This window comes from Eumetopias jubatus, unplaced genomic scaffold (assembly GCF_037043125.1).
Source record: "Eumetopias jubatus isolate StellerSeaLion01/CBP00866 unplaced genomic scaffold, mEumJub1_p1.0 scaffold_13, whole genome shotgun sequence".
Taxonomy (NCBI): domain Eukaryota; kingdom Metazoa; phylum Chordata; class Mammalia; order Carnivora; family Otariidae; genus Eumetopias; species Eumetopias jubatus.
In genome coordinates this window covers 4,861,665-4,888,000 of record NW_028274819.1, presented here as the reverse complement: position 1 = coordinate 4,888,000, position 26,336 = coordinate 4,861,665, and the positions used below count along the sequence as shown (strand labels likewise).

General features: G+C 57.0%; 1 protein-coding gene across 2 annotated transcripts in view; it reads left to right on the top strand.

Moving 5' to 3' along the window:
• LRP5 (LDL receptor related protein 5) overlaps positions 1-26,336 on the top strand; it is a 101,272-nt gene that overhangs the window by 9,082 nt on the left and 65,854 nt on the right. For both annotated transcript variants that reach the window (XM_088017431.1, XM_028118284.2), the window contains exons 2-3: positions 19,401-19,797; positions 25,738-25,935. In XM_088017431.1, the coding sequence (XP_087873557.1) occupies positions 19,401-19,797; positions 25,738-25,935 (595 nt within the window). The remainder of the gene's footprint in view (positions 1-19,400; positions 19,798-25,737; positions 25,936-26,336) is intronic.

Sequence of the window (26,336 nt, the reverse complement as noted above, 5' to 3'; positions counted from 1 at the left end):
CAGTTTCCCAACATCTAAAGTTGGAACTTTTTGGCCTGGTATTCCGTGTGGCCCCTGGGCTGGCTTCAGCCCACCCCTGTGCTCCCTGGAGTGAGCGCTTATCCAGACAGATCTGTCTCCCCGTAGTCCAGAACCTTCCATGGCCCTCCCAGCCAGAGAGGGTCTTGGGGACAGAGGCTGCCTTCATGCTTGTGCTTCCACCTGCTGTCTGGCATCCCGTAGATGCTCTGTCGCTGTCTTGAGGATTCCCAAGGCCCCATCTGTCCAGGGAGCAAATCTTACCCATCCTTACCCCCTCTGGCCCCTAGATCTACAGCACGGTAAGCTCCCACCCCCATCCTGGTGTCCAGCGCTGTGTTCCCGGATTATAGAACACCTGTCCTACATAACAGAAGGCTTGTGGGGCCAAGTGTGGGAACCACTCCGACAATAGAAACCCGTATTCCTGAGGTATGGACTCTGAGAGGGCCTGCTACAGATAAGGCTGTTTTACTTCAAGAAACCCAGTGCATCCTGGACACACTTCACCATGGAGTCCCGGGTCCGTGAAACACCTACCTGCCACGGGGGGTGGTTGGTGCTGGCTGTCACCGTGACACCCGTGTTTGCGCAGAGTTCTCCTTCCCCACGGGCCAGCGCAGTATTGCCTCACAAGGGCCGCGAGGCTGGATCCCCAGCCCGGCCCGGGAGCAGCCCCGGCACAGGGGCCTTGCGTGGGCGCCGCCCGCCTGAGAGGAGTGTGGGCCCGGTCATCTCGGTGCCGGCTGCGGCCCCGCAGAGCAGGTGAGCACCTAGCCTTGCGTGGGTGGAGCAGGACAGCCCCGAAGCCTGTCCCCGTTTGCCGCCCCCCCCACCCCGACCTGCTGGGCTGGGTACAGAGTGCCGCGTCCCTGGGGAGGACACGGTGTGGGCCATCTGCAGCCCGGGGACGTCTCTGTCCGTCTTGCCCCCGGGTGACCTCAGCAGAGGGCGTGGAATGTTCCACTGAGGCTCTCCTCACTTTCATGTCATCCTCACCTTCTTCCTGGAGAGGCTTGAGCCGCTGGCCGTGGAGCGTGCCGGCGATCGCTCAAGACGAAAGAGCAGTTTTCACTTGTCGGGCTACCATTTCTTTTTTTTTTTTTTTTTAAAGATTTTATTTATTTATTTATTTGACAGAGACACAGCGAGAGAGGGAACACAAGCAGGGGGAGTGGGAGAGGGGGAGGCAGGCTTCCCCGCGGAGCAGGGAGCCCGATGCGGGGCTCGATCCCCGGACTCTGGGATCATGACCTGAGCCGAAGGCAGACGCTTAACGCCTGAGCCACCCAGGCGCCCTGGGCTGCCGTTTCTAGTCTCTAAAACATTCTCCCTTTGTTTGGGAAGATTGTACCCTTTCAAGGAAAGGGCCTTTGTTAAGTATTAACCTTTTCTGCATATCTCTTCGGCCTGCAGGTGGCCCGGTGCAGATGGCTCGAGCTCTGGAAGGCCCGCCAGCAGCACGGGTGCCCGAAGCAGCCTGGGGGTTCCCTTTGCCTTCACGGGGGGGGGGGGGGGTGTCTTCATTCAGCGCCTCCGTGGCCCCTTGGGCCATGGACCTGGGCTGGAAGTAACCGATTTGGAGGGTGAAGTAGAATTATTCCAGGATCCAGGCAGGTGTGGCCACGAGGTGGGCACTGGGGGCCCCGGCAGCCCCCTTGCTCTGCTCCATCTGGGAGGGTCCAGAAAGACCTGTTCAGAAACCCTCCCCCTGCCCCAACACCCCAAAGCATTCCTCCAGCCAGACTCCTGCATCCCCGTGTGGCCCAGTTCTTGAGACCTCTCTACAGAGCAAGGCCTTCCCGGGGCCCCACCCCCGCCAGGATGGAATGTGACCGGAGGTGGGACTCCATCACGCAGGCCCAGGGATCCTGTTGGGGTCCTGCCTGACCGTGAGCCTGCGAGACAGAGTTCCCAGGGTCTCTAGGCACGTCCTCACGGATCTCTCACCACGATAAGGGTGTGCGGTCTCTCCTGGAGGGCTGGGATCGGGGCACAGGGGAGGTTTGGGGTTTTCCTGAACGTCAGTAGCTGTGTCAGCAGAAGCAGGAGGGGATGCAGTTAGGAACGCGCTCCCATCCACGGTCAGTGAGGTCCTCGCTATCAAAAGTGACAGGGGACACATTTGGTTAAAGTGTCCCCCTTCCGCTCTTTGTGGGTGTGAAGAAGACAGGTGGGCCCCGTTTCTTCTCACCCGCCTGTAGTACCAAAGGTCAGCCGGGTCACCAGTGATTTCTCGGGAAGGTCACCCCACTGTAGCCCACTAGACGTGGTATGTGTTTGCATCCCGCAGCTGCCCCCACTCCGGTGCTGGCCCCCCCAGCAGGGTCACTGTCTCGGGTACCCCTGGACTGAGGCATGCTGCACCCCGGCCTCCTTCCCTGCTGACGCCCCCAGGTTCACTGTGAACAGCTGAGGGGGCTGCTAGAGGGATCTGAGCACGGAGCCCAGAGGCCTCCTCCACCTGTTCCGGCCCCGCCCACGTTCCTGGCTCCGCTCTCAGCTCTGCGGCCTTGGGCAAGAGAGGTAACTCCTCTGGGCCTCAGTTTCCTCACGTGTCAGGGGATAATCGTTGCCCGAGGATGCAACGAGGCTACAAAGTGCTTAGCACGGGGCTGGTTCCCCGTGAGTGCTCAATAATTATTAGCTATTAGGGTTATTATTACAATCATAATTGTTATTCTCCGGGGAGAGGGCCCTCAGGGGATTCTGGAGTCAGGTTCAACTCCAGCTAAGTGGTGACTTGGCTGAAACCATCTTAGCTCAGACTCATCAGAAGCTGGAGTGCTGAGTTGCGTTAATGGCCGCATTGAGCCTGATCTCTCTGCACTGAATTTGCTTCCTTGCCTAGATGAAGCCTGGCAGGGGTGGGCTCTGGAAGCCCTGGGCCTGGGGGAGCAGGTGCACATGTCCGTGGGGGGCGGGGATGCCTCCCGGGCCTTTGCTCTGTCAGAGGTGTGGCCAGGGCGTGCTCTGGGCTTCGTTCCTTCATCTGGAGTCCTCGCCCGATCGATTTGTGGGGTGTTACCAGCACACCCCTTACCTCCCCCTCCGCCTCCTCAGAGGAAGTTGTTAGGGAGCCCGCTTTCTTCTCTCCCTGTGCCCGACTTCTGACAGCCCCCGGCTGGGGCAGGGCGTCCTCCGTGGCAGACCGGCCGCCTGGCTGGCCAGCAGTCGTCTCTGGGCCTCTTCTGTCTGTTGGCCCTCCTGCCCCATTAGTTTCCTGCTGGAGGCAGAGGAGGGAGCCCGGGCACCGAGTCTGCCCCCCCAGGCGAGCTCCCTGCTCCACCCGGCTTCCCCACCCTGGGATGTGGACAGTCAGGGCCTTTGTCCCAGGTGGCCGACGGGGCCCTGTGCCCAGAGAGGCTGCTTTCCAGCCCGTGGGCCAGACCGGCTCTCCCATTGCCACCTCCATCTCTTCCACAGCCCGCAGGAGGGGTGCAGACCCCACAGCCCCGAGCTCCCCGAGCTCCCGGCCCTTTCCCTGCACCTGCCCTCTGGCCAGGAGCCCAGGTGGGACCTGCCCGTCCCTTCCTCAGTCTAGGCTGGCTTTCCTGACTTCCTGTTGCCTCTAGCCCAAGAGTAATTTGAGCCTCTGGCAGGTGCTCCTGTGTGCCCGGCCCAGAACTAGGCCCCCGGGAGAGGATGAACACAGGCAGGCAGCGGCTCTGTCCTCATGGCCAGGCCGGGCCGGGGCCGGGAATAGAACACTCTGACCCTCGGTCAGTGGTGACTGCACTTTAGGTGAGGCCCTCCACCCCGTGCCACCCCTGTGCCACCTGGACCTCGGCTTTGTCTGGTCTCGCCTCCTGGGGAGAGCATGGCGGCCTCTCTGCCTGCCTGGTGGGCCATTCTTCCCCTGCTTTGACCTTCACACCAGCCCTGGAGGCAGGGAGGCTGGCCACATCTCCGTGGTCACCGAAGAGCCTCAGAGTGCTGACCCAGGTTTGGAGAGTGAGCCATTTGAGTGGCAGGCACGCCCTCCCCAGACCCCAGCACTCACTGCTCAGTGTGCGACAGGAATGTTAGGCCCTGTCATGAGGGAGATGTGTAGCTCCACGCTTAGAGCCCAGTGGTCCCTATGCAGGGGCCCTCGTGGAGTGTGGGTTCACACTCCTGGGTTGCTGTGTGGTTCTAATGCCTGGCATGTCCGTACCCCCTTCCTACACATGGGAACGTTGAATCTGAGGAGAACCTGGAGCCTGTACAGGGTTGTGCTGGGATGACAGTGGGGGGGTGGCGGGTGGGGTAGGAGCCACAGAGATGAGCAGGAGGGGCTGCTGACCCACCCGCCTGACCTGGCTCCCCCTCCAAAGCAGCAGTCTTCTGGGACCTGCTGTCTCGCCTGAGAAGGAGCAGTGTGGAGCACCAGGCTGCAGGTGCCCCTCTCTGTTCCGTTTCTTCTCCCTGGGGACGGAGGGGTTATCCTGGAACACAGGACCCGGGTATGTGGTCAGGTGGTGGGAGGCCACCATCCCTAGGGGGCAGAGGCTGAGGGACGGGGCTTCCTCCTTGGCGTGTGGTAGGGTGACCGCAGTGTCTTGGGGGCTGAATATTGCTCCCTTGTCTCTCTGACCCTTCTGTAGAGAGATCTTGGGGTCATTCAATTGCCGCCTTAGGCAGAATGAATGAATTTCAAGTACTTTGGTAAGAACCTGCACTCTTTGCTCTCCTGTGTTGGTGAGTAGTGGAGGGTTACTTTGGGCAGGTTACCCAGCCCCCTCGTGCCTCAGTTCCCTGGTCTGCATACCAAAAGAGCTCCCCTAGGGCTTCTCCAAACCCTAATTCCAAACCCTAAAGAAACCTGAACCCTAATTTTGGGCTTCTCCACATTCTCATGAACCTCCAGACCCGACGCTTAGCTTGTTCCCGGGATAATCAGAGCTGGTCTTCAGTGCTGAGTGTTATAGGCAGCCCCCAGACCTGCATAAGATACTCAGGACTGAGAAGATCCAGCTCTTGAAGGCATGTTAGAGTTCAGAGAGGCTTCAGTGGGGACCAAGAGGCAAGAGGTTAAAGCAGACCACGGTGAGGATGGTTTCTACCTGTCCGCTTCTCTCTGCTTGGAAGAGAGGTGTCGCGAGCCTGAGATCTTTTGTTTGGCTCCTGGCCGCAAACTGCTTTTTTCAGGAACAGTAGATCATTTGAAAGCAGAGCCTCCCAGTTTTGCCCCATAAAAAGGAGATTTTGCAGAGTGATGGTAAATTTGGCACGCCTTTATTATTTTTTTTTTTTTGCACCACTTAAAGAAAATAAAAGCTGGTACAAAGGTATGTTTGTTTCTGAAATGCGTTTCCTTTCCCAGATGTTCTTTTCTGCCAATTCCAAAATGCATTCTGAGCTCAGTTCTCATTTCCTCTCTGCCGAGCAGAACAATGAGATCTCTGTGACCACACGGGGAAAGCGCCGTCTTCCTCGCCAGTGGACCTGGGGGCGGGGGAGGGCTGCAGTGGTCCCACCTTCTCCCACTTCAGTGGAAACGACCCGTCGGTGCCAGCCCGGTTAGAGACCCCCGCTGACTGTTGCGGGTTTGGCAGCCCGCGTGCCCGTGCCCGTGGTGGAAACTTGCAGGGTGGGGGCTTAGAGGCACCGGGCGGTCTGCACCTTTGTTCCTGAATCTTGAGTTTGCTGTGTGGTCTTGCACGAAATTCTTTTTTTTTTTTTTTTTTAAGATTTTTTTATTTATTTATTCATGAGAGACAGAGGGAGAGAGAGAGAGAAGCAGAGGGAGAAGCAGGCTCCCAAGGAGCAGGGAGCCCGATGCGGGACTCGATCCCACGACCCTGGGATCATGACCTGAGCCGAAGGCAGACGCTTAACCGTCTGAGCCACCCAGGCGCCCCTTGCACGAAATTCTTGTATGTGCATTGCATTTGTGCACCCTGGGGTGTGGGACTATCTGTGCTCCCTGGAGCTGATCTGGCCCCTTCTTTCTTGCATCCAACACTGGTCCCTGGCCAAAGGGCAGGTATCCAGGACACAGTGCAGATGCCGAGCTGGCCGGAGAACCAGATAGAACCGGGTGGGCATCACCAGAGTCAGCAGGGCCTCAGGCCTTCCTTGGCTGACTGGCCTGACCCCTTTTTCACTTGAGACGGGTGGTACGTGTGCTCCTTAGGAGCTGTGAACCACACACCTGCCCGTGCTCACACATAATACACACATGCATGCGTCCACGTGCAGTACCCTTAGAACCTTCTTGGTTGGTTTCCAGGGACTTTGAAGAGACTCATAAAAGCTTGCTCTTAGGATGATTTTGATACTGGTCTCCATTTAGAATGTTTTCTGTGGGGTGTGCATTTTTAGTTGGGGTGTGCATTTCATGAAATCTTTACTTTTTGGTCAATGCATCCTGCCTTAGAACACCCACCATACAACTATCTAGACTTAATAAATAAAAATAGCTGATAGTTACTGCACGTTTATAGTGTATCAGGCAGGTTCTAAGGGATGTTTAGTGACTCATTTAATCCTTGCAGCCACTCTGGGGACTGGGTGCCCGTTATATAGATGAGCAGACTAAGGTTAGGAGAGCCTGCAAAACTTGCTTGGGGTCATGCAGGGACTAAAATTGGCAGGCTGAGGCCCCACTGCCTACCCCTTAATTGCTTTTTGAATTATAAAAGTGTTTCCTTTCATCTATAAAGGAAATAGGCTGCAGAGCCCCCAGTGCATTTAAACGAGCGGATTTCATTATTGGGGGGGTGAGGACACCGAGGCCAGAGGGCTCTCCTGGGTGGCCCCACCTTCTGTACGAACCTGAGCTGCCGCCTTGTGCCTATTTCCATGGGGCCTCCAGGACACCGGGTGGAAGCTACTGCCCCCCTCCCCCTTGCTGGAATGGGCCGGCAGCGTCAGCCCCCCAGGGCCCCCGAGTCAGTCTCTGCCATGGCCTTGGGCCACTTCCGGGAGCGGGGAGCTGTTGAACCGACATGGTATGTAATCAGAATGCTATATTTTGTCGAAAATAAGAATGTTAGTAACGGGCTGGTTTCTGGCAAGTCAAACTGGGACTCTGAAATACATATTTTTCCCTGCTCTGCCCTAAACCTTCTAATTAGTGAAAAACGCACATTTGCAAACATCCATCAAATGTCGTATTTCCTATAAACTTGTCCTAGGTATCACTGAGTTGGTAACATTCCATGGGGGCTAAATTAGGGCTTGCAGAGTGCGTGTGTGCATGAGTGTGCGAGAAAGCACGAGGGAGTGGGAGGGAGACACTGCGGTGCCTGCTGGTGAGCCCTGGCCGCCCGTTTCCTTCCCTCGCAGGTGCTTGGGCCTTTGCTTCTGGCCCCCTCACCTGTCAGCACCTGCTGGGTCACTGCAGCGAAATGGATATATTCACCCAGTTAAAACATAGCTGGTAGCGGAAATGGCTTTAGGGAGAAGCACTTCCCTCGCAGGGAAGTCTCTGTGGTGTTTGTAACCAGACCCTGACATCCACCACCAATGGGCTCTGTTAATGGACTCCGTTTTGGAAAGGGCGATTTTTTTCTGGTAACCGGCCCTGGTGTGGGCTGTGTCCTCCCTCACTGGCACTGGGACCGGCTCTAGGGCCCCCTCCTCGTGCGCTTCTCTGGCCGGGTCCAAGGACGTGACCTTGGGGTCACGGTCAGTTGGGGTCATTTCCGGTTCTGTGCTGTGTTGGTGGGTAGGATGCTTTTTTGCCCGTGGGGACCAGTGTCCTGGAGCTTGTTGGGTCAGTTGTATCTGGGGTGGTTTGTTGCATGTGATTTCCCAGTAACCAGACGGAGAAAGTCTCTTGTTAGGACTGACATCCTCCCGGTCGGAAGACCATGTGGCCCCAGAGAGCCCCCAGCCTTGGACACCAGTCTTCCTGTCCATGAAAAGGGGAGGAGGTGGCTGGGGGGTGGGAAGTGAGTGTGCCGAGCTGGAGATGGCCGGCATTCCAGGATCTGCCTCTGCCCAGTGTCTGCTAATGTGTCCTGTTCAGTTTTGCTTTTGTGTTTCCTGTTTTACTTCACCTTCAGGCCAGTATTTTTCAGAATGCGGCCCCTAGGTCAAAACTTCATGGTGCTCTTTCATCAGATATGCTTGGGAAATCCTGGGTATAGGACATGAACTAGGTTTCCTCACTGCGGGACTTCTCAGAGCCTTTAAAATGGCAGTTACATGCTAGACTATGTCCCCCTCTCCCTAGGCTCACTTTACAGGTTGGGGAAAAAGGGTGGTTCCTGGTGTGTGAGTTGGGTTGTGCCCAGAGTGACATGGGACATCCCCAGCACTGTTCTTTCCTGTCACCCTCGCTTTGGTGTGGCTTCTTCACACTTGTCACCCCTGGGAAGTAGTCTCACTCTGCTGACTGTACGGAGTCTAGCTTTGTGTCTGAGTCCAAGGTCAGGGTAAGCTCCTACCCACTCCCGTCAAGAGATTCGGTGAGATTTGTCAAGTTTGACATTCTTTGAGATTGCTTGTTGGTTGCTTTTGGGATTTGTCCCCTCAAATAGACTTGGGTGAGGAGTGGCATGGTGGGAGGTAGTGGAGGAAAAAGCCAGCTTAAGATCGGGGGCTCCACCCCTCGCCCCCCCCCATTGGATGCTGTGTGGCCTCGGAGAGCTGCTGGAGGGATTTGTCATCTTCAAAAAAAAAAAAAAGAGAGAGAAATAGATAAAATTGCTGCTCCATCGGGCCCAGGGGCGGGGGGGGGGGGTGGTGTTTTGAGATTGAGTTGGGTTAAGGTAAGAGGGTGATGAGCGCGCAGTAGGCCCGCAGCAGATGCCAGTTCCTTCCTCTGCCCATCCCTCTGCAAGTTGGGCTGGGGCCTGGGTGCTGGGGAACCGGCTTCCGTTGCGAAGGGGTTTCTGGGATTTGCAAGGTGTGAGGCTTGCTGACCATCTGACATTTATCCCTGGAACGTGTCCTGGGTTGGGGGTGAGCCGATACTGGGTGGGAATTAGGGCCACACAGTCACCCCTGGAAGGGGCCCATGTCACTTGGGCCAGGGTTGGGACCCATAGACTGGCCCCTGGAGGCATTGGGCTACCCCGACTGCTACTCAGGGGTCACTCTGGCAGGCCCTCGCTGGGTCTGTGCCAGGTTCTGGGCCTTTGCTTGTCTCCCAGGACTTTGCGGAGTAGCTGAGCCCAGGTACAGCCCCCCTCACGCAGGAGGACAGCGGGGGCCCCCCCAGCCCATCTCCCTGTTTAATGAAAATCCTCTTTAAGGGCTTCCTCTAAGCTTCTTTGTGCTCCGAGGTGTCTGAAACTTTATTTTCTTTGTATCTTTTGCCACTGATTTCTTCTTTCCTGCCGCACCCCCCAAACCTGCCCCTGTGTTTCCTGTCTGCCTGCTTCCCTGACCTTTGAAATGTGCTCCCTGCTCAGGAAACTTGCCTGGGCCTCAGGGTTAATTACTCGTGTGTGTGTGTGTGTGTGTGTGTGTGTGTGTGTGTGTGTGTGTTAGGAACCTAGCATGGCAGCTAGGGAACAGCAGAAATGGGGTGACCAAAGGGTTAATTACCGTGCGTGTGTGTGTGTGTGTGTGTGAGGAACAGCAGAAATGGGGCGACCAAAGGGTTAATTACCGTGTGTGTGTGTGTGTGTGTGTGTGTGTGTGTGTGTGCTGTTTGTGTGTGTGTGTTAGGAACAGCAGAAATGGGGTGACCAAACTGGAGGAAGAGGGCTGGCTCTGAGCAGCACCATGAGCCCAGGCTGGAGAGCCTATTGATGGAGGAGCAGGTGGGGAGACACCAGGAGCCCGGCAGGTGCAAGGCAAGCCTGAGGGCCTGGCACCAACCCGAGTGGCTGGGCTGGGACAGGGAAGGTAGGTTGGTGGCCTTGCTTCTGCAGCCAGTGATGTGCATAGACCTCAGGAAAGCAGCTTGATGAATGTCCACAGCTCACCGTCGTAGTCCAAGTCAAGAGTAGAACTTCTAGTGTTCCAGAAGATTCCTCGAGCTGCTTTCTAGCTTTCCCCTGCCCTCCTTGTCCTGGGAGGCACCACTCAGGTTTTGTCTGTTCTGAACTCCCCACCCTTGTGGTTGTAATAAAGCTCTCTCTCGGTGTCACAAGCAGCCTTGGTTGGGAAGTAGATAAGCAGTCCTTCGTAATGGGTTATCGTCTCATGCCAACCTTGGCCGTATCTGCTCTGGATTGGAAGCAAAATGGGAGATATATTTATTATTTTTGTGCAGATGTCAGCATACCTGATCGATGGCTGGGTCATTTTTGGGATAGCGCCTGGAACGGGAACGGCGGAAGGAGGGCCCTCTGCCAGAAGCGCCACATGCCGGGGCCAGCCTCCAAGGCGTGCGTCCCCTTGGGCAGCTGGGCCCTGCTGTGCATGGGCCCATGGGTGGCACCGGCCATCCCTGCCCCGAGGAGGTGGGCCAAGCCGGGTGGTCTCACTGAGGACCCCACTTTCACCTGGGCCGGGAGTGGGACCAGGAAGGGCTCGTGGGGGTGGGAATGGCTAGAGGCATGGTGGTAGGGAATGGGGTCTCCTTGGTCTACGCTGGGGGGAGTGGGAGCCTGCGGGGAGCCCGGTGGGCTGGGACCAGGTAGGAGGTGGGAGAGGCGTTTGGGCAGATCCCCGGCTGAGTGGGTCCAGGGTGAATAGATGGGTGGGGCAGGCTTTGGAGCTCTGACAGGGCAGGCGAGGGGGAAGCTGGGGGAGCAGAGTCTTCCTGGGGCTTTGGGAGAGGTTATCGAGGGTTCCGCTTGGGCTCAGCCCCTTCAGGCTGACAAGTTTGAGTTTGCTGAGCTTTCCATAAAAGGCAGAACATCTGTTCAGTTAAAGGAAACCCAGCGTTTATTACTGTTGTAAATGTCAAGTCTCCCCTTTAGAATGTTCAGGAACTGCAGAATGTGTCACGGAGGGGAACCTCTTTTAGTTGTGTGGAAAGACCCAGGTGGAGGGTGAAACTCTGTTGCTGGGATCGTGGTCACCCCGGCACGAGGGGTTGCACACGGGGCCTCTGCGCCCCAGTGACAGGGTGCCTCCCTTGCGCTGGGCGCCAGGGCAGAGGCGCGGGGTGGGAGGGTTCCCGGCTTTGAGGAACTGCTCACATAAAAGGGAGTTTGGGCATTTGATACGACGGTCATCGAGAAGTTGCCCTGAGAAGCTGCAGTGGGATTTTGCTGAGATCGCTGCTCCCAGTAGAGCCACAGACATTTCCTGCCACTTTAACATCCTCGCATTCCGTGCTCGGCAGACAAGTGCAGGCTCCTTGTACTTGGAGGTGAGGGACTGAAATTCTCCGAGCGCAGAGCTGGGGAGACTTGTTCGCTTGCACTTTTGGGGACAGCACCGATTTCTCCTTGATCCCTGTCATTTTAGCCAGATCCGCGCCTCTCCTGCATTTCCCCTAGAACTTTCCTGCCCTGGGGAGGGGGAAGAGGCTTGCACAGCTCCTTAAACATGCCCCCACCCCAGCCCGAGTGCCTTTGAGGTATGCTTTATCTTAACATTCAAGAGAATTCTGCAGTTTCTCTCTGTTCAAGTCATGCTCCTTTTTTTTTTTTTTTTAAATGATGGTTTGAACTTTATCTGAAGTACCTAGGATTATATCTAAATAATAATATATAAGACTGTTCGGAAAAATAATACAATTTTATAGAAGGACCCTAAACAAGATTTAAATAAACGTTCGCGGATAGGAAGACACTATCCTAGAGATGTCACTTTCCCCCACATTGATCTGTGGCTTTAGCACGACTCCAGTGTCCTTCCTTCTCCCGGGCACAGATGCTGGCCCCCGGCACGTGAGGAAATGGGGTGGTGATGGAGGTGCTGGTGGTGACATGGCCGGGCCGCCCGGCCTCGGAGCTGCAGGGAGGGGTGCGGTGAGTGGTGGCGGGCGGCAGAGGCTGGGAGTGACCGGGAAGTAGTTACATTGAGCAGATAAGTAAATGGATCGATGGTCACAAATGCCCGGTGTCCACTTTGGAGAAGCTGCTGACCAGCCCAGCGAGGGGAAAGATTAGAAAGCGCCCCGGGAAGTGTGTCAAGTTGCGAGGACTGCTGTGCACTGCTGGAGTTTTACCACGTGCGCACGCGCACACACACGCACGCACACACACGCACGCACGCACACGCACGCACGCACGCACACACGCGGAAGGAGGCACAGAAATAGTTCCGGGTGTGCGCATATATACACGACTGTCCACTCTCCTTAGCTATAGTCGCGTGTTCTGGGAAGCCGCTGCAGACATGAATTAGTGAAGGTGGGGAAATGCAGGATTGGCTTCCCGGGAGCCTCGGGTCACACAGCAGGTTTCTTGTTTCGTGCTTTTGTCGAAAGACACCTTATTTTGTGTGCACTGCTGAGTCGTGAGCCCTGAACGCAAGGCCAGCAGGGCTGTGAGTCACGCCTGAAGGAAGCTCCTCTGGCGCGTGTTTGTCTGTGAGGCACGCACGCGACACGGCACTCCGGCCTGGGGACCGTTTTTAACGGTGACCCCACTACCGACAAGCACAGAAATATGAACAACACGGCGCTCACGAACGAGGCCACAGAAAGGACGCTGGCTTGCGGTGTGAGAGAGGAGACCAGGAGGCAGAGCGTCGCCTCCGTCTCTCCTGGTGGGACATGCAGGTTGGGTGACAGTTCTCTTGCCTCTGCATGCGCATGTCCGGGGACGGTCACAGACGCTCCACCGGTGACCTGGGGACTGTAAATGAAACTTAGTGGGCCAACTCAGACACGCGGTGTGTGCGGACAATGGGGGTGGCGTACGCTCGTGTTTTCAGGCTCTGTCTCCTGACAGCCCCGGAGACAGTGACATCTCAGTGGCAGCGAGCCCTGCCGGTGGCCAGGGCCGGGCTGCCGAAGCTCACTGTCCCTGGAGAGGAACCAGAGCTTGTCAGAGGAGAGGCCAGCTCGGGGCTGAGGGAGGGACAGGGGCACCTGTGCCTGGAGCATGTTATTGGCCAGAAAGGAAAGAAATCCTCAGGGGGCAGTGGGGAGGTACCAAGAGGACACCGGAGCCAGCACGAAGGGAATCTCACTGTCCGGACGTAGGGAGGTATGGACGTCAGAGTAAACGGGGATATTGGACTGTAACCCATCCAGTGAGCTAGGAATAGGTGAGTCTACACTGGCTTAGATAAATGAGTACGTAGCACATTGCAGACACGCTTTAACGACGGCCCAACATTTGAGCGGGGAGCCCGATGCGGGACTTGATCCCGGGACTCCGGGATCATGACCTGAGCCGAAGGCAGTCGCTTAACCAACTGAGCCACCCAGGCGCCCCAACGGCCCAACATTTGAAAACAGAACGCCGAATGCAGGCTATACCTGTGGTTCTAAGTCATTCTTTTCAGTAGCTTGTGATACCCTGTAACATTACCACACCATCCGTTTTGGTTTATGCTGATGTGTTAAAATACATATCACATAAAATTTACTGTCTTCATCACGGAGAAGCGTCCAGCCCCCGTGGCATGGAGTACATTCACGAAGTTGTGCAAGCATCCCCTCCACCCACCTCCCCTCCCACGGTGACGTGACATCGAGACACTCCCGAAGCCAGGCTTTTGCTCCCAGACAGCAGCGCGATAAGCATTCTTGTGTGTCTTTCTGTCCCGCTGGCTACGCTGTACCTTTTTGCCTTTTCGTTTTGGGAACCCTTTAGGATTCCATAGAACATCCCAGCAGAGACTGTAGAACTCTGGGAGCCGGTTGTAAAGTGTGTAGGGGGGTGTAGAGGGCCCAAGACAGCCAGGACGTGCTGAGGAGGAATCAGGAGGGGCTGGCTGTGCCAGGTGTGGGGGCACGTGGTTGTGGTTGGGGGTCGGACAGGTAGACGAGAGCAGAGGGAAGGCAGAAGCAGACCCAGGCGTAGCTGGAGGTATGGCATGAGCAGGAGAGGCATGGTGGCTCCTGCCCCTGGGGATGGGGTGTGCCGGAGGGTGGTATCCATACCTGGTTTGAGAAACTCCTAGAAGGCATGCAGAGCTCTTAGATGTTGGCTAAGTTGCTTGTAAGCCATCGTGAGTAAAATTACCTTGAGTGCAAAGATGGATCTTGGTATTGAGCCTGGGCACGCTCAGCATTCACAAAGTCTTATTCATCCTTCAAGGCTCTGGTCTCCCTTCCTCCAGGAAGCCTGCCAGGTCCAGCCGAAGGTTCATTCTCCTTCAGGCTCCAGAAACCTCCCATCTGTGGCACTCACCGGCCATTTCTTCTTGTTTAGGTTAACTGTGTGTGTGCAGTGTGTGTCCTGCCCAACTAAATTATAGGCTCCTTGAATGTGGCCCCACGTAGTCTTCCTTCCCTCAAGGGCTGGTGTGGGACGAAGGGTCACTCCTGGCTGATAAATCCACAGCTTGCGTCCAGGCCTCGCCTGCTCTGGTGAGCAATGTAACGCTTGGTGAGTATCAATAGGGCATGTACTAAAAGCGTTGCTTCTTTGGTGGAGTAGCAGAGGATTGGGTTACCTTGAGTTGGGTTGTATTTAGTGTAACCATGTGAACAGTGTAAAATACGGCCTATTGGAATGGAAGGCCAGACATCTGCTATGAATTCTATATATAAATACTGGATATGCTTACATGGGGTAGAGTGGGATGGCTCGGGCTGGATTTTCAGACTCCTGATCCTGCTGCAGTGGGGAAATTGGTCACGGGTCCTGGTCCCCAAGGGAGGAGGGAGAAGGAGCCGGCCTTTGTCCGACGCTAATTGGCCGAGGGGGGCCGGGAACATCAGACCGCCCGCAGACAGGTGGGAGGTCCTGCTCCCAGGCCCCTAACGGGGAGGTATGGAGAACCCGCAGGACTCTTCGGGGTGTCCTGAGGGTCGTGGCAAGAAGGGGCCATGGAAATCCAGGGCCACAGAGAGGGTAATCTTCGCCTGGTTAAACCAAGGAAAATGTCCCAGGGGGATTCAGTCTGCTTGGGGCGCCCGTGTGCCTTTTAAGAGTAGATCTCATTTCCTGCCTCTAAAGTTTTGCCCCAGATCTCACGGCGAGAGGCCAGGTCCCGAGAGGCCAGGTCCCCTGGGTCCAAGTCTGGGCACATTCCTTTGGAGCAGAGCTGGCCCAGGGCTGGATGGAGGAAATAATTACTACCCCACCCCGGCTGCTGTCTACTGAACATTTCAAATGTGCTGCTTCTGGGCCGAGCCCTTGGATGAATTGCCCTGGTCAAGCCTCACAGTCTCCAAAGTGGAGGTATGGTGATCACCCCCATTTCAGACTAGACGTCACGGTCTGAGAGGGCTGGGTCTGAGCGGTCGCCTTGAGCTGGCTCCGGGGCTCACACCCTGTCCGTTGGCCCTTCTGATATATGGTCCTGAAAAATATATTGGCACAGGTAACCTTGTAGCAACATAAATGGAATTCAGGGCAAAAACGTGACAAGTATATCTACCTGGAGACCCAACAAGGTCATCTTCCCCCGTGTCCTGTTCGGTCTTCGGCGTGTGGGCATTAACTGTGCAAGTACAAATCAGGGCTTAGAGTTAGGGTGGTGGGTGTGTTTCGACCTAACACGGTATCGTGCACGTTTTCTGATGTCACTGCGGCCACTTTCTTATTACTTTTGTGGATGTGATTTTACACCGAAAGAACAGTCTGGTTACCCCTGACTTTGGAGAAATTTTGTTCATTTTTTGTTACAAAGAAGGCTGCAGCAAATACCGTGACCAGGATGTTCTCTGGGATGATTTCCTGCCAGGGTGATCCCCGGGGAGAGGGTTTAGATGTTTTCATGGTCCTTAATACAGGTTGCCACTGTGTTTTCCAAAAGGGTTTTCCTGGCATCCGTGGCCACGAGGTGACAGTCTGATTTTTCGTGGTGACCTGTGTGGGTTCTGGAGCTGGGAAGTGGCTGGGCCCAGTGGCTCCCACTCCCACTGAGCCCAGAAGCTCAGCCCGTGAGTCAACAAATCATCCCTGGGTGGAGTGACTGGGGCAGGTCAAGGTCCCTTTCCCAGAGCTGCAGTTACCTCAGCTGAGACCCCTGACCCGCGGGGGGCTGTGGGATGAGAGGGGCTTGGGCCTATGGGCACGCTGCCTGGCAGGGAAGGAGTCCATAGGACCAGCGTCTGCTCTGCCCACATGCTTCACCCCAGGACCTTTGCACTGGCCATTCCCTCCGCTGGTGACGCCTTCCCTTCCACCCTCCCTCACCCCTTCACGTCTGCCTGATTGTCACTTTCTCAGGGGGAGTGTCCTGACCATCTTACCTGAAATGACAGCCCCCACTCCCAGACCCCTTACCCTGCTCTGTTTTTGCAAACCATAGCATTGATGTTTCAAGGTACTAACTTGGCCTATCTATTGTATTTATTGCTTATTGTCCGTTTCCCCGTTGTAATATGGGCACGAAGGTGGGTTCCGCGTGTCCCAGAGGGTGCTACACAGCCGTCTGCCCCCACTCTCCTGGCTGGCTCTGTCCTGCTCTCAGTGCAGAGCACCACCCGTCTGTCCTGCTGTCCTGAGAGCTTCCTCGCCTTTCTGCTCTGCTCTCGTCTATTCCATCTGGCCTTGCTCCCACCACATCCCCGTGGCAGGCTGGCTCCTGTGCATCCTGTTCCCAGCGTCTTTCCAGCCATGTCTCCCAGTGGGAAGGCCCCGTTGGCCAGGGTTGCCTAGGCCCGGAGCAGGCCACCGGGAGAGTGGGTGCTGCCTGTGTCAGCTGGGGAAGCCCCCCCTCGCTGTGAGTTCCCGGGGGACTGGGGTGAGGCTGGTGCCTCTGGGGACTCGGGAGTGGAGTGTGCCATGCTTTCTAAACATCCTAGAAGCAGGAACTGCTCCTCCTGGGAAGACCCTGCCTGCTGGGGCCATGCCTGCCCGGGCTGCAAGGAAGCTTGCCCGCCGCCCACCCACCCACCCATCCCTGGCTCTCCAGGGTGGCTCCCCTCCCCAGGAGTCTCACTTTGGGAAAAGCACAAGAAATTGAAAAACACCTCCCCCCCGACTCATCTGTGGCCTTTGAAGGGTGCACCTGAACTGCCCAGAGTGTAAACCGTGGTGAAAATGTGGTCTTTCCAGTTTGGGGAGAAAGTACAGAGCAGAGCTAGGATTTTTTGTGCCTGGGGCAGCTTCCAGGAGCTCCCTTCCTCCCTCCATCTTCCCAGCCCAGGCACCTCTGCTGTAGGGTTGGGTGTTTTGGATTTCTGGCTAATACCAGGGCTGGCAACTCCCCCTCCCCCCCCCACCTCCATAGCACCTCCCCTTCCGGCTAGAGAGCAGCTGATTGGAGACTGCTTGTCTGTGGGGCCGTTCACCTGATGATGCTCACACCTGGCACGGCTCCCCTGCAGCCCCTCACCTGTCGTCACCAACCAACACTTGAATATCTATGACCACAGGGAGCTTTGCTCCCTCCTGAGACAGATGCTAACTTATAGAAAGAGTAGTCAGCAGCTCCCCCCTGCTTGCTTTAGCAAGGGCTCGTCTGGCCAGAGCTGGGTCCTCCTTGGTAAGGGGGACGTCATGGGGCCTTGGTGACAGCACCGTGTGTGCACCTGTGCGGGTCTGTGTCTGGGGAGAGGATCAGTTTATCAGAGAGCGTTGTGGTCCTCAGAAGGTGAAGAACCATAGTGTGGAATTTCAACTCCACGTGCCCGGGCAGGTCATGCCTTGGCTCGATGAGTGGGGACGAGCCAGGGGACCTGGCTGCAGGGAACCTCAGGAGCCTGGGCACCGTAAACCTCATGGGCGGAACGGGATTCCTGGTAATCCTTGCTCTGGGTGGCCAGGAACAGCACGGTGATGATGAATGGGAATGTGCCCCAGGCCTGCCACGTCACCTGGGTTTGCTGTGGGGTGTCTTTGTTGGCCGTGGCTTTGCCTGCCTGTGTCACTCTGTCCTCCCGGATCCCACATACAACCCTGTTTGCAGTGGAGGCCCCCCTGCCTCTGGTCCTCATGGATTCTTCCTCCTTGGAAGGTTCTGGACCCTCCATCGTCCTGGGCATCATTCCCTTCCCCCACTGTGCTCTATGGCTGGCCGGCACCTAAGTTTCAGATGGCACCAGCTGCTGGCCAGGCCGCTGGTGGTGGGTGTCCCTCTTCACCCCCCGGAGCCTCTTACTGGGGGTGGTGACCTACACCCTTCTGGACTGTCCCGCTTTTCCTTCCCACCTCTCACAAGGCAGAGGTAATGTACCTTCTTAAAGTTGGGGTGCCGGAGGCTGGGTGGGGCTGGTGAACGCTATGTGTAGAGCAGCCGGGTGCTGGCCCTGGGGGCAGGGCCAGGAGCGTTCTTAGCCAGGCAGGTGGACCCTCAGCATGTTGGGAGCCTTTCCTGTAAGAAGCTGGGAGGACGGGAAAAGTTCCATTTCTTAATGGTTAAAAACTCTTTAGTGAAGTAAGTATACACAGAAAAGTAATGCGTTTTTACAAACCAAATACACCCATGCAACCAGCACATGAAAAGTGGTCCAAAGCGCAGTGGCTTTTGGTGCACTGTTGCACTTGGCTGTGCAGGCGCCTCTCCAAGTCTTATCCTCCCTTTCCATAAAGTGGGCGCGATGTCTTGCGCAGCCTAAGCCCGTGCACGGGGTCCTCAGGGCGCTTAGCGGGGAGCCCGCACGGCTCTGCGTATTGTGTGTGAGCAGCGGAGAGCAGTCGGCCTGTGGTGATGAGTGTTCTTTACTGTCTGTCTGCATCTGCTTGGGGCAGGGAGGGGTGAGATCCGGGGACACATGTCCTTTGTGGCCATCTCCTCCTTGCAGGAGGTCAGGATGCCCAGCTCAGATGTAGCTGTACCACCCCCGTTTGATCCTTACGGGCGTCCGTTCCTGCCTCCTGACATCATGATGCCGGTGATGGTGGCAGTGGCGGAGCCCCGTGGGGGTCCTGACCTCCAGCCCTCCTTGTGTCCCTGAGTCCTGCAGAGGCGTGGCCAAGGTTGGAGCCTGGCGCTCGCTGTGGCAGCCTGACCTCAGCCCCCGTGGCACAGGGCGCCGTCGGAGGGGTTTGAGCTGAGGGGCTGGCATTCCAGAGTGGGAAGCCGAGGCCACTGTCCCAGGAAGGGGCCTGAGCTGGGACAGCAGGTCTGGGAACTGTGAGGGACTCCTGAGGTTCTGCCGCACCTGGGCTTTGCAGCCCGGCCGGGACTGGGCCCCCACACCCCCTTCTCTTGCATCAGGCTGATGTGACTTCTCTGCAGCCCCTAGAGATGCCGTGTGGCGTGGCCGTGGCAGGAAGAGTCACCTGGGCCCTGGGGGCGCTCGATGGCAGCCTGCCGTGACTCCAGTGATAGCGGCCCTGTTGGCCACATTGGAAAGCTCCACGAGTGGCGGGCTGGCCCGGGCCTGCCGAGGCACCTGCCTGCCCGCGCCCGGGGGAGCTGAAGGAAGGAGCGGAGGGGCCGGGGTGCGGCCGGGTGGGGGCCAGGAGTGCGCGGGGCCCGCAGCCCCCTGTGCGGGGCCCCCTCCTCACCGTTCGCTTCCACCCCTGCAGCCTCGCCGCTCCTGCTGTTCGCCAACCGCCGGGACGTGCGGCTGGTGGACGCCGGCGGAGTCAAGCTGGAGTCCACCATCGTGGTCAGCGGCCTGGAGGACGCGGCTGCGGTGGACTTCCAGTTCTCCAAGGGAGCCGTGTACTGGACGGACGTGAGCGAGGAGGCCATCAAGCAGACCTACCTGAACCAGACGGGGGTCGCCGTGCAGAACGTGGTCATCTCCGGCCTGGTGTCACCCGACGGCCTGGCCTGCGACTGGGTTGGCAAGAAGCTGTACTGGACAGACTCGGAGACCAACCGCATTGAGGTCGCCAACCTCAATGGGACGTCCCGGAAGGTCCTCTTCTGGCAGGACCTCGACCAGCCACGGGCCATCGCCTTGGACCCCGCACACGGGTAAACCCAGCTGCCTTCTTCCTTGGGGGGGGGTGGTGAGGGGGTCGTGGTTTCCCTCTTGAATTGAGCCCAGGCAGCTTTGTCAGAGAAAACCTGGCCATCTTAAAAGGAGTTCACCTTTCAGAACCTGTTGTTGAGAATTATTTCCCCTTGATAGGCTGTAGTTATGTTTCTGTTTGACACCTGCTGCGTCCAAGGCACTGGAGGTGAATCATGAGGTATCTCTGTTGTGTGCGTGATGGCGTCCGAGGAGGTGCGGTTGGTCCAGCAGGTTGGATCTGTACCTTTCACGCCTTTCTAACCGCATTTGCCGAGAACGGTGGTCCTTGTCTGGAAGTAGAACTGGCCAGGGGGACTGTTTGGCCTCTTCCGGAGTCCTCTGCTCTCCTCTGCTCCCCGGTCTGGCCAAGCTCACCGTGACCCATGAAGGCTCAGGGCCCAGCCCTGAGGCCCAGGTGGGGTCGTGTGAGTGGCAGCGAAGCTAAGAACATCCTTGGATTTGAAGGCTGGGAAGGCGAGATCACGGGGAGGTGCCTGAGTGTCACAGCCCAGGCTGGCCAGGCCCATTCTAGACTTTTCCCAGCGGGAGCTGTTTGCTCAGTCACCGCTCCGCCCTCAGTCCCCTCCTCCCACAGCCTAGGAGGGACACAGCCTTACCTGGGCAACAGTTGCCTGCCTACCCGCTGGTGGCAGCCGACCCATGGCTGTGTGCATCCAGTTCTCTGCTGGTTCGGTGGTCAGAGGTGGACGGCTCCCTGACATCTTGAACAGAAACGCAGTAGGACCCCTGGGTTCTGGGCCTGATGCCACCCGCTTGCTCTTGTCCCTGCCGTGCCTTCTCTGCCCAGTCAGCCCTCCCCAGGGTGGGTGGAGCAGGGGCCGGGAGGTGGAGGCCTGTCCCGCCAAGGCTGGCATTTGGGGGAGCAGGCTGGGTGAAGGGGTGCTGTGGTGGCCGAGTAACCCACCTTATGGCATGCTGACTTTGAAAATGCACCCCTCTGGCTCTGGTGTCCACCACGTGCGCACACACGAGGTCAGGGATGGTCTGCAATTTACGGCCCCGGCGTCTGATTCCCTGGAGTCAGGCCTGACAGGCCTGGTGCTTCCACCACTGGAGGAGCACCCCAGCATCCTGGGGGGCCAAGCCCGACAGTGACTTCCCACCCTTAGGCCCCTCTTGCCCCCCTTCCAAGCAGGCTGAGCGGCCCGGGGCCAGGCTGGCCTTCCAGGATGTTCCCCATTTCACACCTCTCCCATACTGCGGGCCGAGTCTCCCTGGCTAAGAGGGGACGTTGTCAGTGATGGGAGAGGCTGAGGGGTGCCACCTCGAGGCCCTTGTGATGCACCTGAGGGAGAACACCATAGTATGGTATGTCCAACAGATACTATGCCCAGGAGGGATGTGTGCCACAGAGGAGATTAATGCTAGGCCCGAGGACAAGAGGCGGTGAGGCAGGGTAGGTCAGGAGACTAAGAACATCTGTTGGTGACATTTGAGCAGAGCCCTGAAGCAGATGAGAGTGAGAGCCATGTGGCCGTCCAGGGGACAAATATTCCAGCCAGTGGAAGTGGCCAGTGCTAGGTCCTGGGGTAGGAGGAGGCTCGGCCTGTTGGAGGGGCTGTAGTGGAGTGAGGGGGAGAGTGGAGGACACAGAGCAAGGGGAAGGGTAGGTCCTGTTTAGAGTGGAGGAGTCGCTGGGTCTGACTCATCAGCAAAGGGGTCCCTCTAGCCGTCGGAGTGAGGGTGGACTTTGGGGTGGGAGCGGGGGGCTCATCAGCGGCTATCACCATGATCTGGTGCTAGAACGTGAAGACTTGGATCAGGAAGCTAGTGGGCCATGAGTGAGAAGTGGCCAGATCTGGGATCTGTTTTGAAGGCAGAATCACACGGGTTTGCTGGTTCTTTGCGTAAGGGTTAGAGAGAAAGGCAAGAAGCCTGCTCTGTGCCTCAGTGTCCCCATCTGTACAGGGTGAGACCATGTCCCGTGTCCTGCAGAAAACACCAAGAACAGTTAGCAGCTTCAATTAGTCTTACTTGTTGTTACACTAAAAATGCCCCTCCCTCACCACCCCAAATGGCGTCTCCGTGCCTGTGCACAGTGTTCTCTTTTTCCTTCCTCATGACCTCTCAGTGTCTTGGTTAGGAGGTGCTTGTGCTCAGCTGGGAGGCGCTTGCTGCTTGGTTGGGAGCTTGGTGGGGAGGTACTTGGTGGGGAGGTGCTCGGCACTTGGTAGGGGTGCTTGCTGCTTGGTGGTAGTAGATACTTGGTAGAGAGGTGCTTGGTGGGGAAGTGCTTGGTGCTTGGTGGGGAGCAGTCTTCTCCATGTTCATGTGCAGGCTGCCCTTGCCTGCGCCATCACTGGGAGTCGGTCAGTCTCTAGCTCTGCGTTTTCTTATTAAATGTTTGAAATCTTTTCTGATCTTGCCTCTGAATTCTCTCCAACACCTCCACCCCCTGGGGCGAAGTTGACTTTGGTGCTGATGCCTTGGGAAGGACTCCTGAGCTGACCTGTGAAAGCCCCACACTTCCCCTGTGGTGAAGGTTTGAGATGCCCGTTCTGTCCCCTTGGGCACCATGCTGCCCAGGAGGGGAGGACTCTGGGTCAGTACCCAGTTGCCACGGGCAGCACCACCACTCTTGCCGAATACAAGCTGGGGCTGAGTCCTGGGGGCAGGACCGCTGTGGGTCATGCGCTCTGTCCTGGCCACAAGCACAAGGTTGCAGGAGCAACAATGCCCCTTCCTGGTCCCGTTGGAGCCTCTGCCACGTCCTTGTGCCCTCCTGTGACACAGTCCCCTGTGTTAGAGGAGGGGACCCCCGGACCCCATCAGGAAGGAAGATTCTCAGTCCATCTCAGTGTGCACACGACTGAGAGCCCACAACCAGGAGGGCCCATGGTCCCGAGGCTGGGCTTGGCGTGGTTTCAGCAGCACAGGTAGCCAAGTGTAAGCATCCAGACAGGGTGGAGGGAAGACACCACCCTCCCCAGGGCCAAGGGCCCACGTGGGCGGCAGAGCCAGCTCTGGCGAGTACCCTCTGGCCCTGAGTACCTGGAGCAGGGCAGACACCAGCCCCGCACCGAGGGGAGGCCCAGGCCTGCACCAGCCCACGAGGGGCTGCAGTGGCTCCTGGGTCTCAAGCTAAAGCCAGGCTGAAACCCAACCCCTTCTTTAAAATGCAAGATGGTCCCTCCCTAAAATAACACACAGCCACGACCCACGGCCGCAGGCAGCCTCTGCACAAAGACCGGGCGCTGTGCTCTCCTTCGGAAGTTGATTTCCCCCCCGCGGAACTTGGCCGGGTCCGTGGCAGCGTTGAAGATTTTGCAAAAGCACGTCCACGCCAACGGGTCTCTGGTAACGGAGTGGCTCGCAAATTCCCCATTTAAGGAAAGCAGCGGGCCTCTGTTATGAAACCCGGGGGAAGGAATTTGAATTATGCTCCTCGCGGAGGTCCTGAGCCTTCACATTTTCCGGCCTTTCTCGCTGGCTGCAGGGAGCGTTCAGGGAGGTCAGGAGTGGATTGCCCTGAGATTGATTCTCCTGATATCTTCTCGGCGGGTGGTGGGAAGGCTGGGCCCTTTCCAGGCTGCTGGGGGGCGGGAAAAGCACTGGGAAGAAAGGCGTCTGCAGCAGGCCGGCGGGAGCCCTTGCTGAGCTGACCCACAGCACCTGTGAGCCTCGGGCGGCCAGGAAAAGTGCACCAGGGCCCCCGGCGTGCTGGTACAGAGGAGAGTCACATGACGGCCAGGCTCGGGCCCTTCTCAGAGAGCCACGCGGTGCTCCCGGAGCCGCTGGTACGTGCCTGGGGCAGGTCGGCCTCTGGAGTCTCAGTTTTCCCATCTGTCCGGTGGGAAGAGTGATCCCCGCTCTCCCTGTGTCGGCCAGATACTCACTAGGTGCAGAGGAGGGAGGGCAAGAGAAACCCCTGCGAGAGACGTTTCATGTGAGGGGCACTTTCTTCTCCTCCTGTCCGCACTGGGGTGGGAGAGCAGGGGAGCTTGGTGGCAGGAGCCTTGCTGCCACGCGGGGAGGAGGCTGCCTTTTGCATGGCTCAGTGACCTGTCACAGCTCCTCCAGCCATGGCAAGAGCTCTTAAGTGAGGCTGCACGGCCTCATAAATGGGGGTGGTCCCTCCGGCACCCACACCTCCCATGGCTGCAGGGGGCCCACTGGATGAAGACCCCCAAAAGCAAGGTGGGGCGTGTTCTCCCCATGCCCCCAGTGAGCGCGCCGGCTCCCGGTGCACAGCAGAAGCTCAGGGTTTGCTGAGAGGGGAGGAGATCTTACCTGGGATGGAGTAGAGCCCGGAACCGTAGGGGACTTGCCGGGTTAGAGAGAAGTAGCTCGAAGTGAAGAGAGAGTCTCTGGGCCCGGCACCTAGGATCCTGAGAAGGGACGGTGCAGCGCCTCCGCCTGCTGGATTTGCACTCCCCACGGGCCTCCCACGGATGGCACAGGTGGGACCCGGGAGCTCCCTGCCTTCTCGGGTCAGCGTTCCGGGTGGACTTCCATTGGCCCGGCGGGGACGAGCTGCCTGTCTTTAAAGCAGTCTCTGAGGCCGAGGGTTATGGGATTTGCTGATTAGCCACGACCCACCCATGCCCACCCGGGGAGGCAGGGAGAGCTTGAGGGACCACACGTGGGAGTGGGGCTTCTCAAGGGGAAATTGGACACTGTCCTTGTCGGCAGAGAGACGCTGGGCAGACCAAATAAAATAGGTCTCCCACCCTTGTGTCCCATGGCTCATCCATGTCCGACTAGAACCTGAGGGTCCCGTGTCCTCCAGGCTGGTGTGGTTCCTCTCAGCTGTCACTAAGACCCATGCCTGGCTTCGAGGAGCACGCTGGGTGGTGTGGTCGCCCCACCTGGAGAACTAGATGCGTTCTCTGGGTGCTGGTGGGGTTTGAACCCGTCACCCCAGACGCCTGGTGTCACTGCATATCATGTCCGCTTACTTGGTGGGCCGTCATGTGAGGAAGCCTTTAAGGAGGTGGGGTGGCTTCTCGCGGATGTGAGGGGCCTGCCCCTTACTGGAAGCCGAGAATGTGGATAAGCAGAGCCAAATCACCCACAAACCCACCCGTGCAAAACGGCTATTACTGTTTCAGGGCACGCCCCACCCGTGTTTTTTTTTTTTTTTTTTTTTTTTAAATAGACTTTATTTTTTTAAGCGGTTTTGGGCTCACAGCAAAATTGAGGGGAAGGTACAGAGATTGCCCATATGCCCGTGAGCAGTCTATGGTTTTGAAAAAGATGTAACACCGTGCATCCACCAGTGTAGTAACTTACAGAAGAGTTTCACTGTCCAGGAAATCCTCAGCACTCCATCTGTTTGTCCCTCCCTCCACAACCCCTGGCAGCCCTTCATCTTTTTATTGTCTCTGTAGTTCTGCCTTTTCCAGAATGTCCTGTGGTTGGAATCACGTAGTATGTAACCCTTTCAGATTGGCTCTTTCTCTTAGTAATAGACATTTAAGATTCCTCCATGACTTTCCATGGCATAATGGCTCATTTTTTTTATCTGCTGCATAACATTCCGTCCTACATATTTTTAATTGGCTTTAGCGGTCCATTTACAGCATTTTCGTGGTAGCAAAGAATCACAAACAATTTGAACGTCTGACGTGGAGTCATGTAAATAATTTATGATACCCTATCGCCATTAAGAGAATAAGGAGGATTTCTATTAGTAGGAGAGGGTACCCAGAGTATATTGCTAACTGAGGACAAGTTGGAACGGCATATTTTGATTACCCAAGTTTGTTTAAAAATTAGTATGTTCCTAACTGCTTAGGAAAGACATTGGAAATGAGAATAGCCGAGCCCCTAAGCACTGGTTATCTCTAGTGGGTGAGATTTGAGGACGAATTCACTGTCCCTGTCTTACACGTCTGCATTCATGTAGACAGAAAGCTCATGCTCTGCCTCCTCGTTAGGTACATGTACTGGACAGACTGGGGCGAGACACCTCGAATCGAGCGGGCAGGGATGGACGGCAGTACCCGGAAAATCATTGTGGACTCCGACATTTACTGGCCCAACGGGCTGACCATCGACTTGGAGGAGCAGAAGCTCTACTGGGCCGATGCCAAACTCAGCTTCATCCACCGTGCCAACCTGGACGGCTCGTTCCGGTAAGTGCCCGCCTGCTTGTGGGCCCCTACCTCTCCCTCTGTTCTCTGGCCATTGCCAAGGCCTTGGCCAGTCCGCTGGGCATCAGCAGGTGACCCTTCTTAACTCAGACCCCATGGTCTCGTATCTGAAACCCTGGGGGCCGGAGGAGTTCTGGACTTTTCAGCACTTGAAAAAGTGATAGAGTACACACGATATGTCTTAGTTCCACACCAAGCAAGGTCGGTGGGGGGGGGGGGTGGCGTCTGCCGTCCACCGTGTGAATATGTTCGCAACAAAACACAGAATGTTCGTTCTAAGCAGGGTTGGGAGACTATAAATAGCCCCACATCCACACACAGGTTTTGCCACCAAATGAGTAACAGAACTCTTGCCATTTTCAGAGTTTTTTGGATTTCAGAAT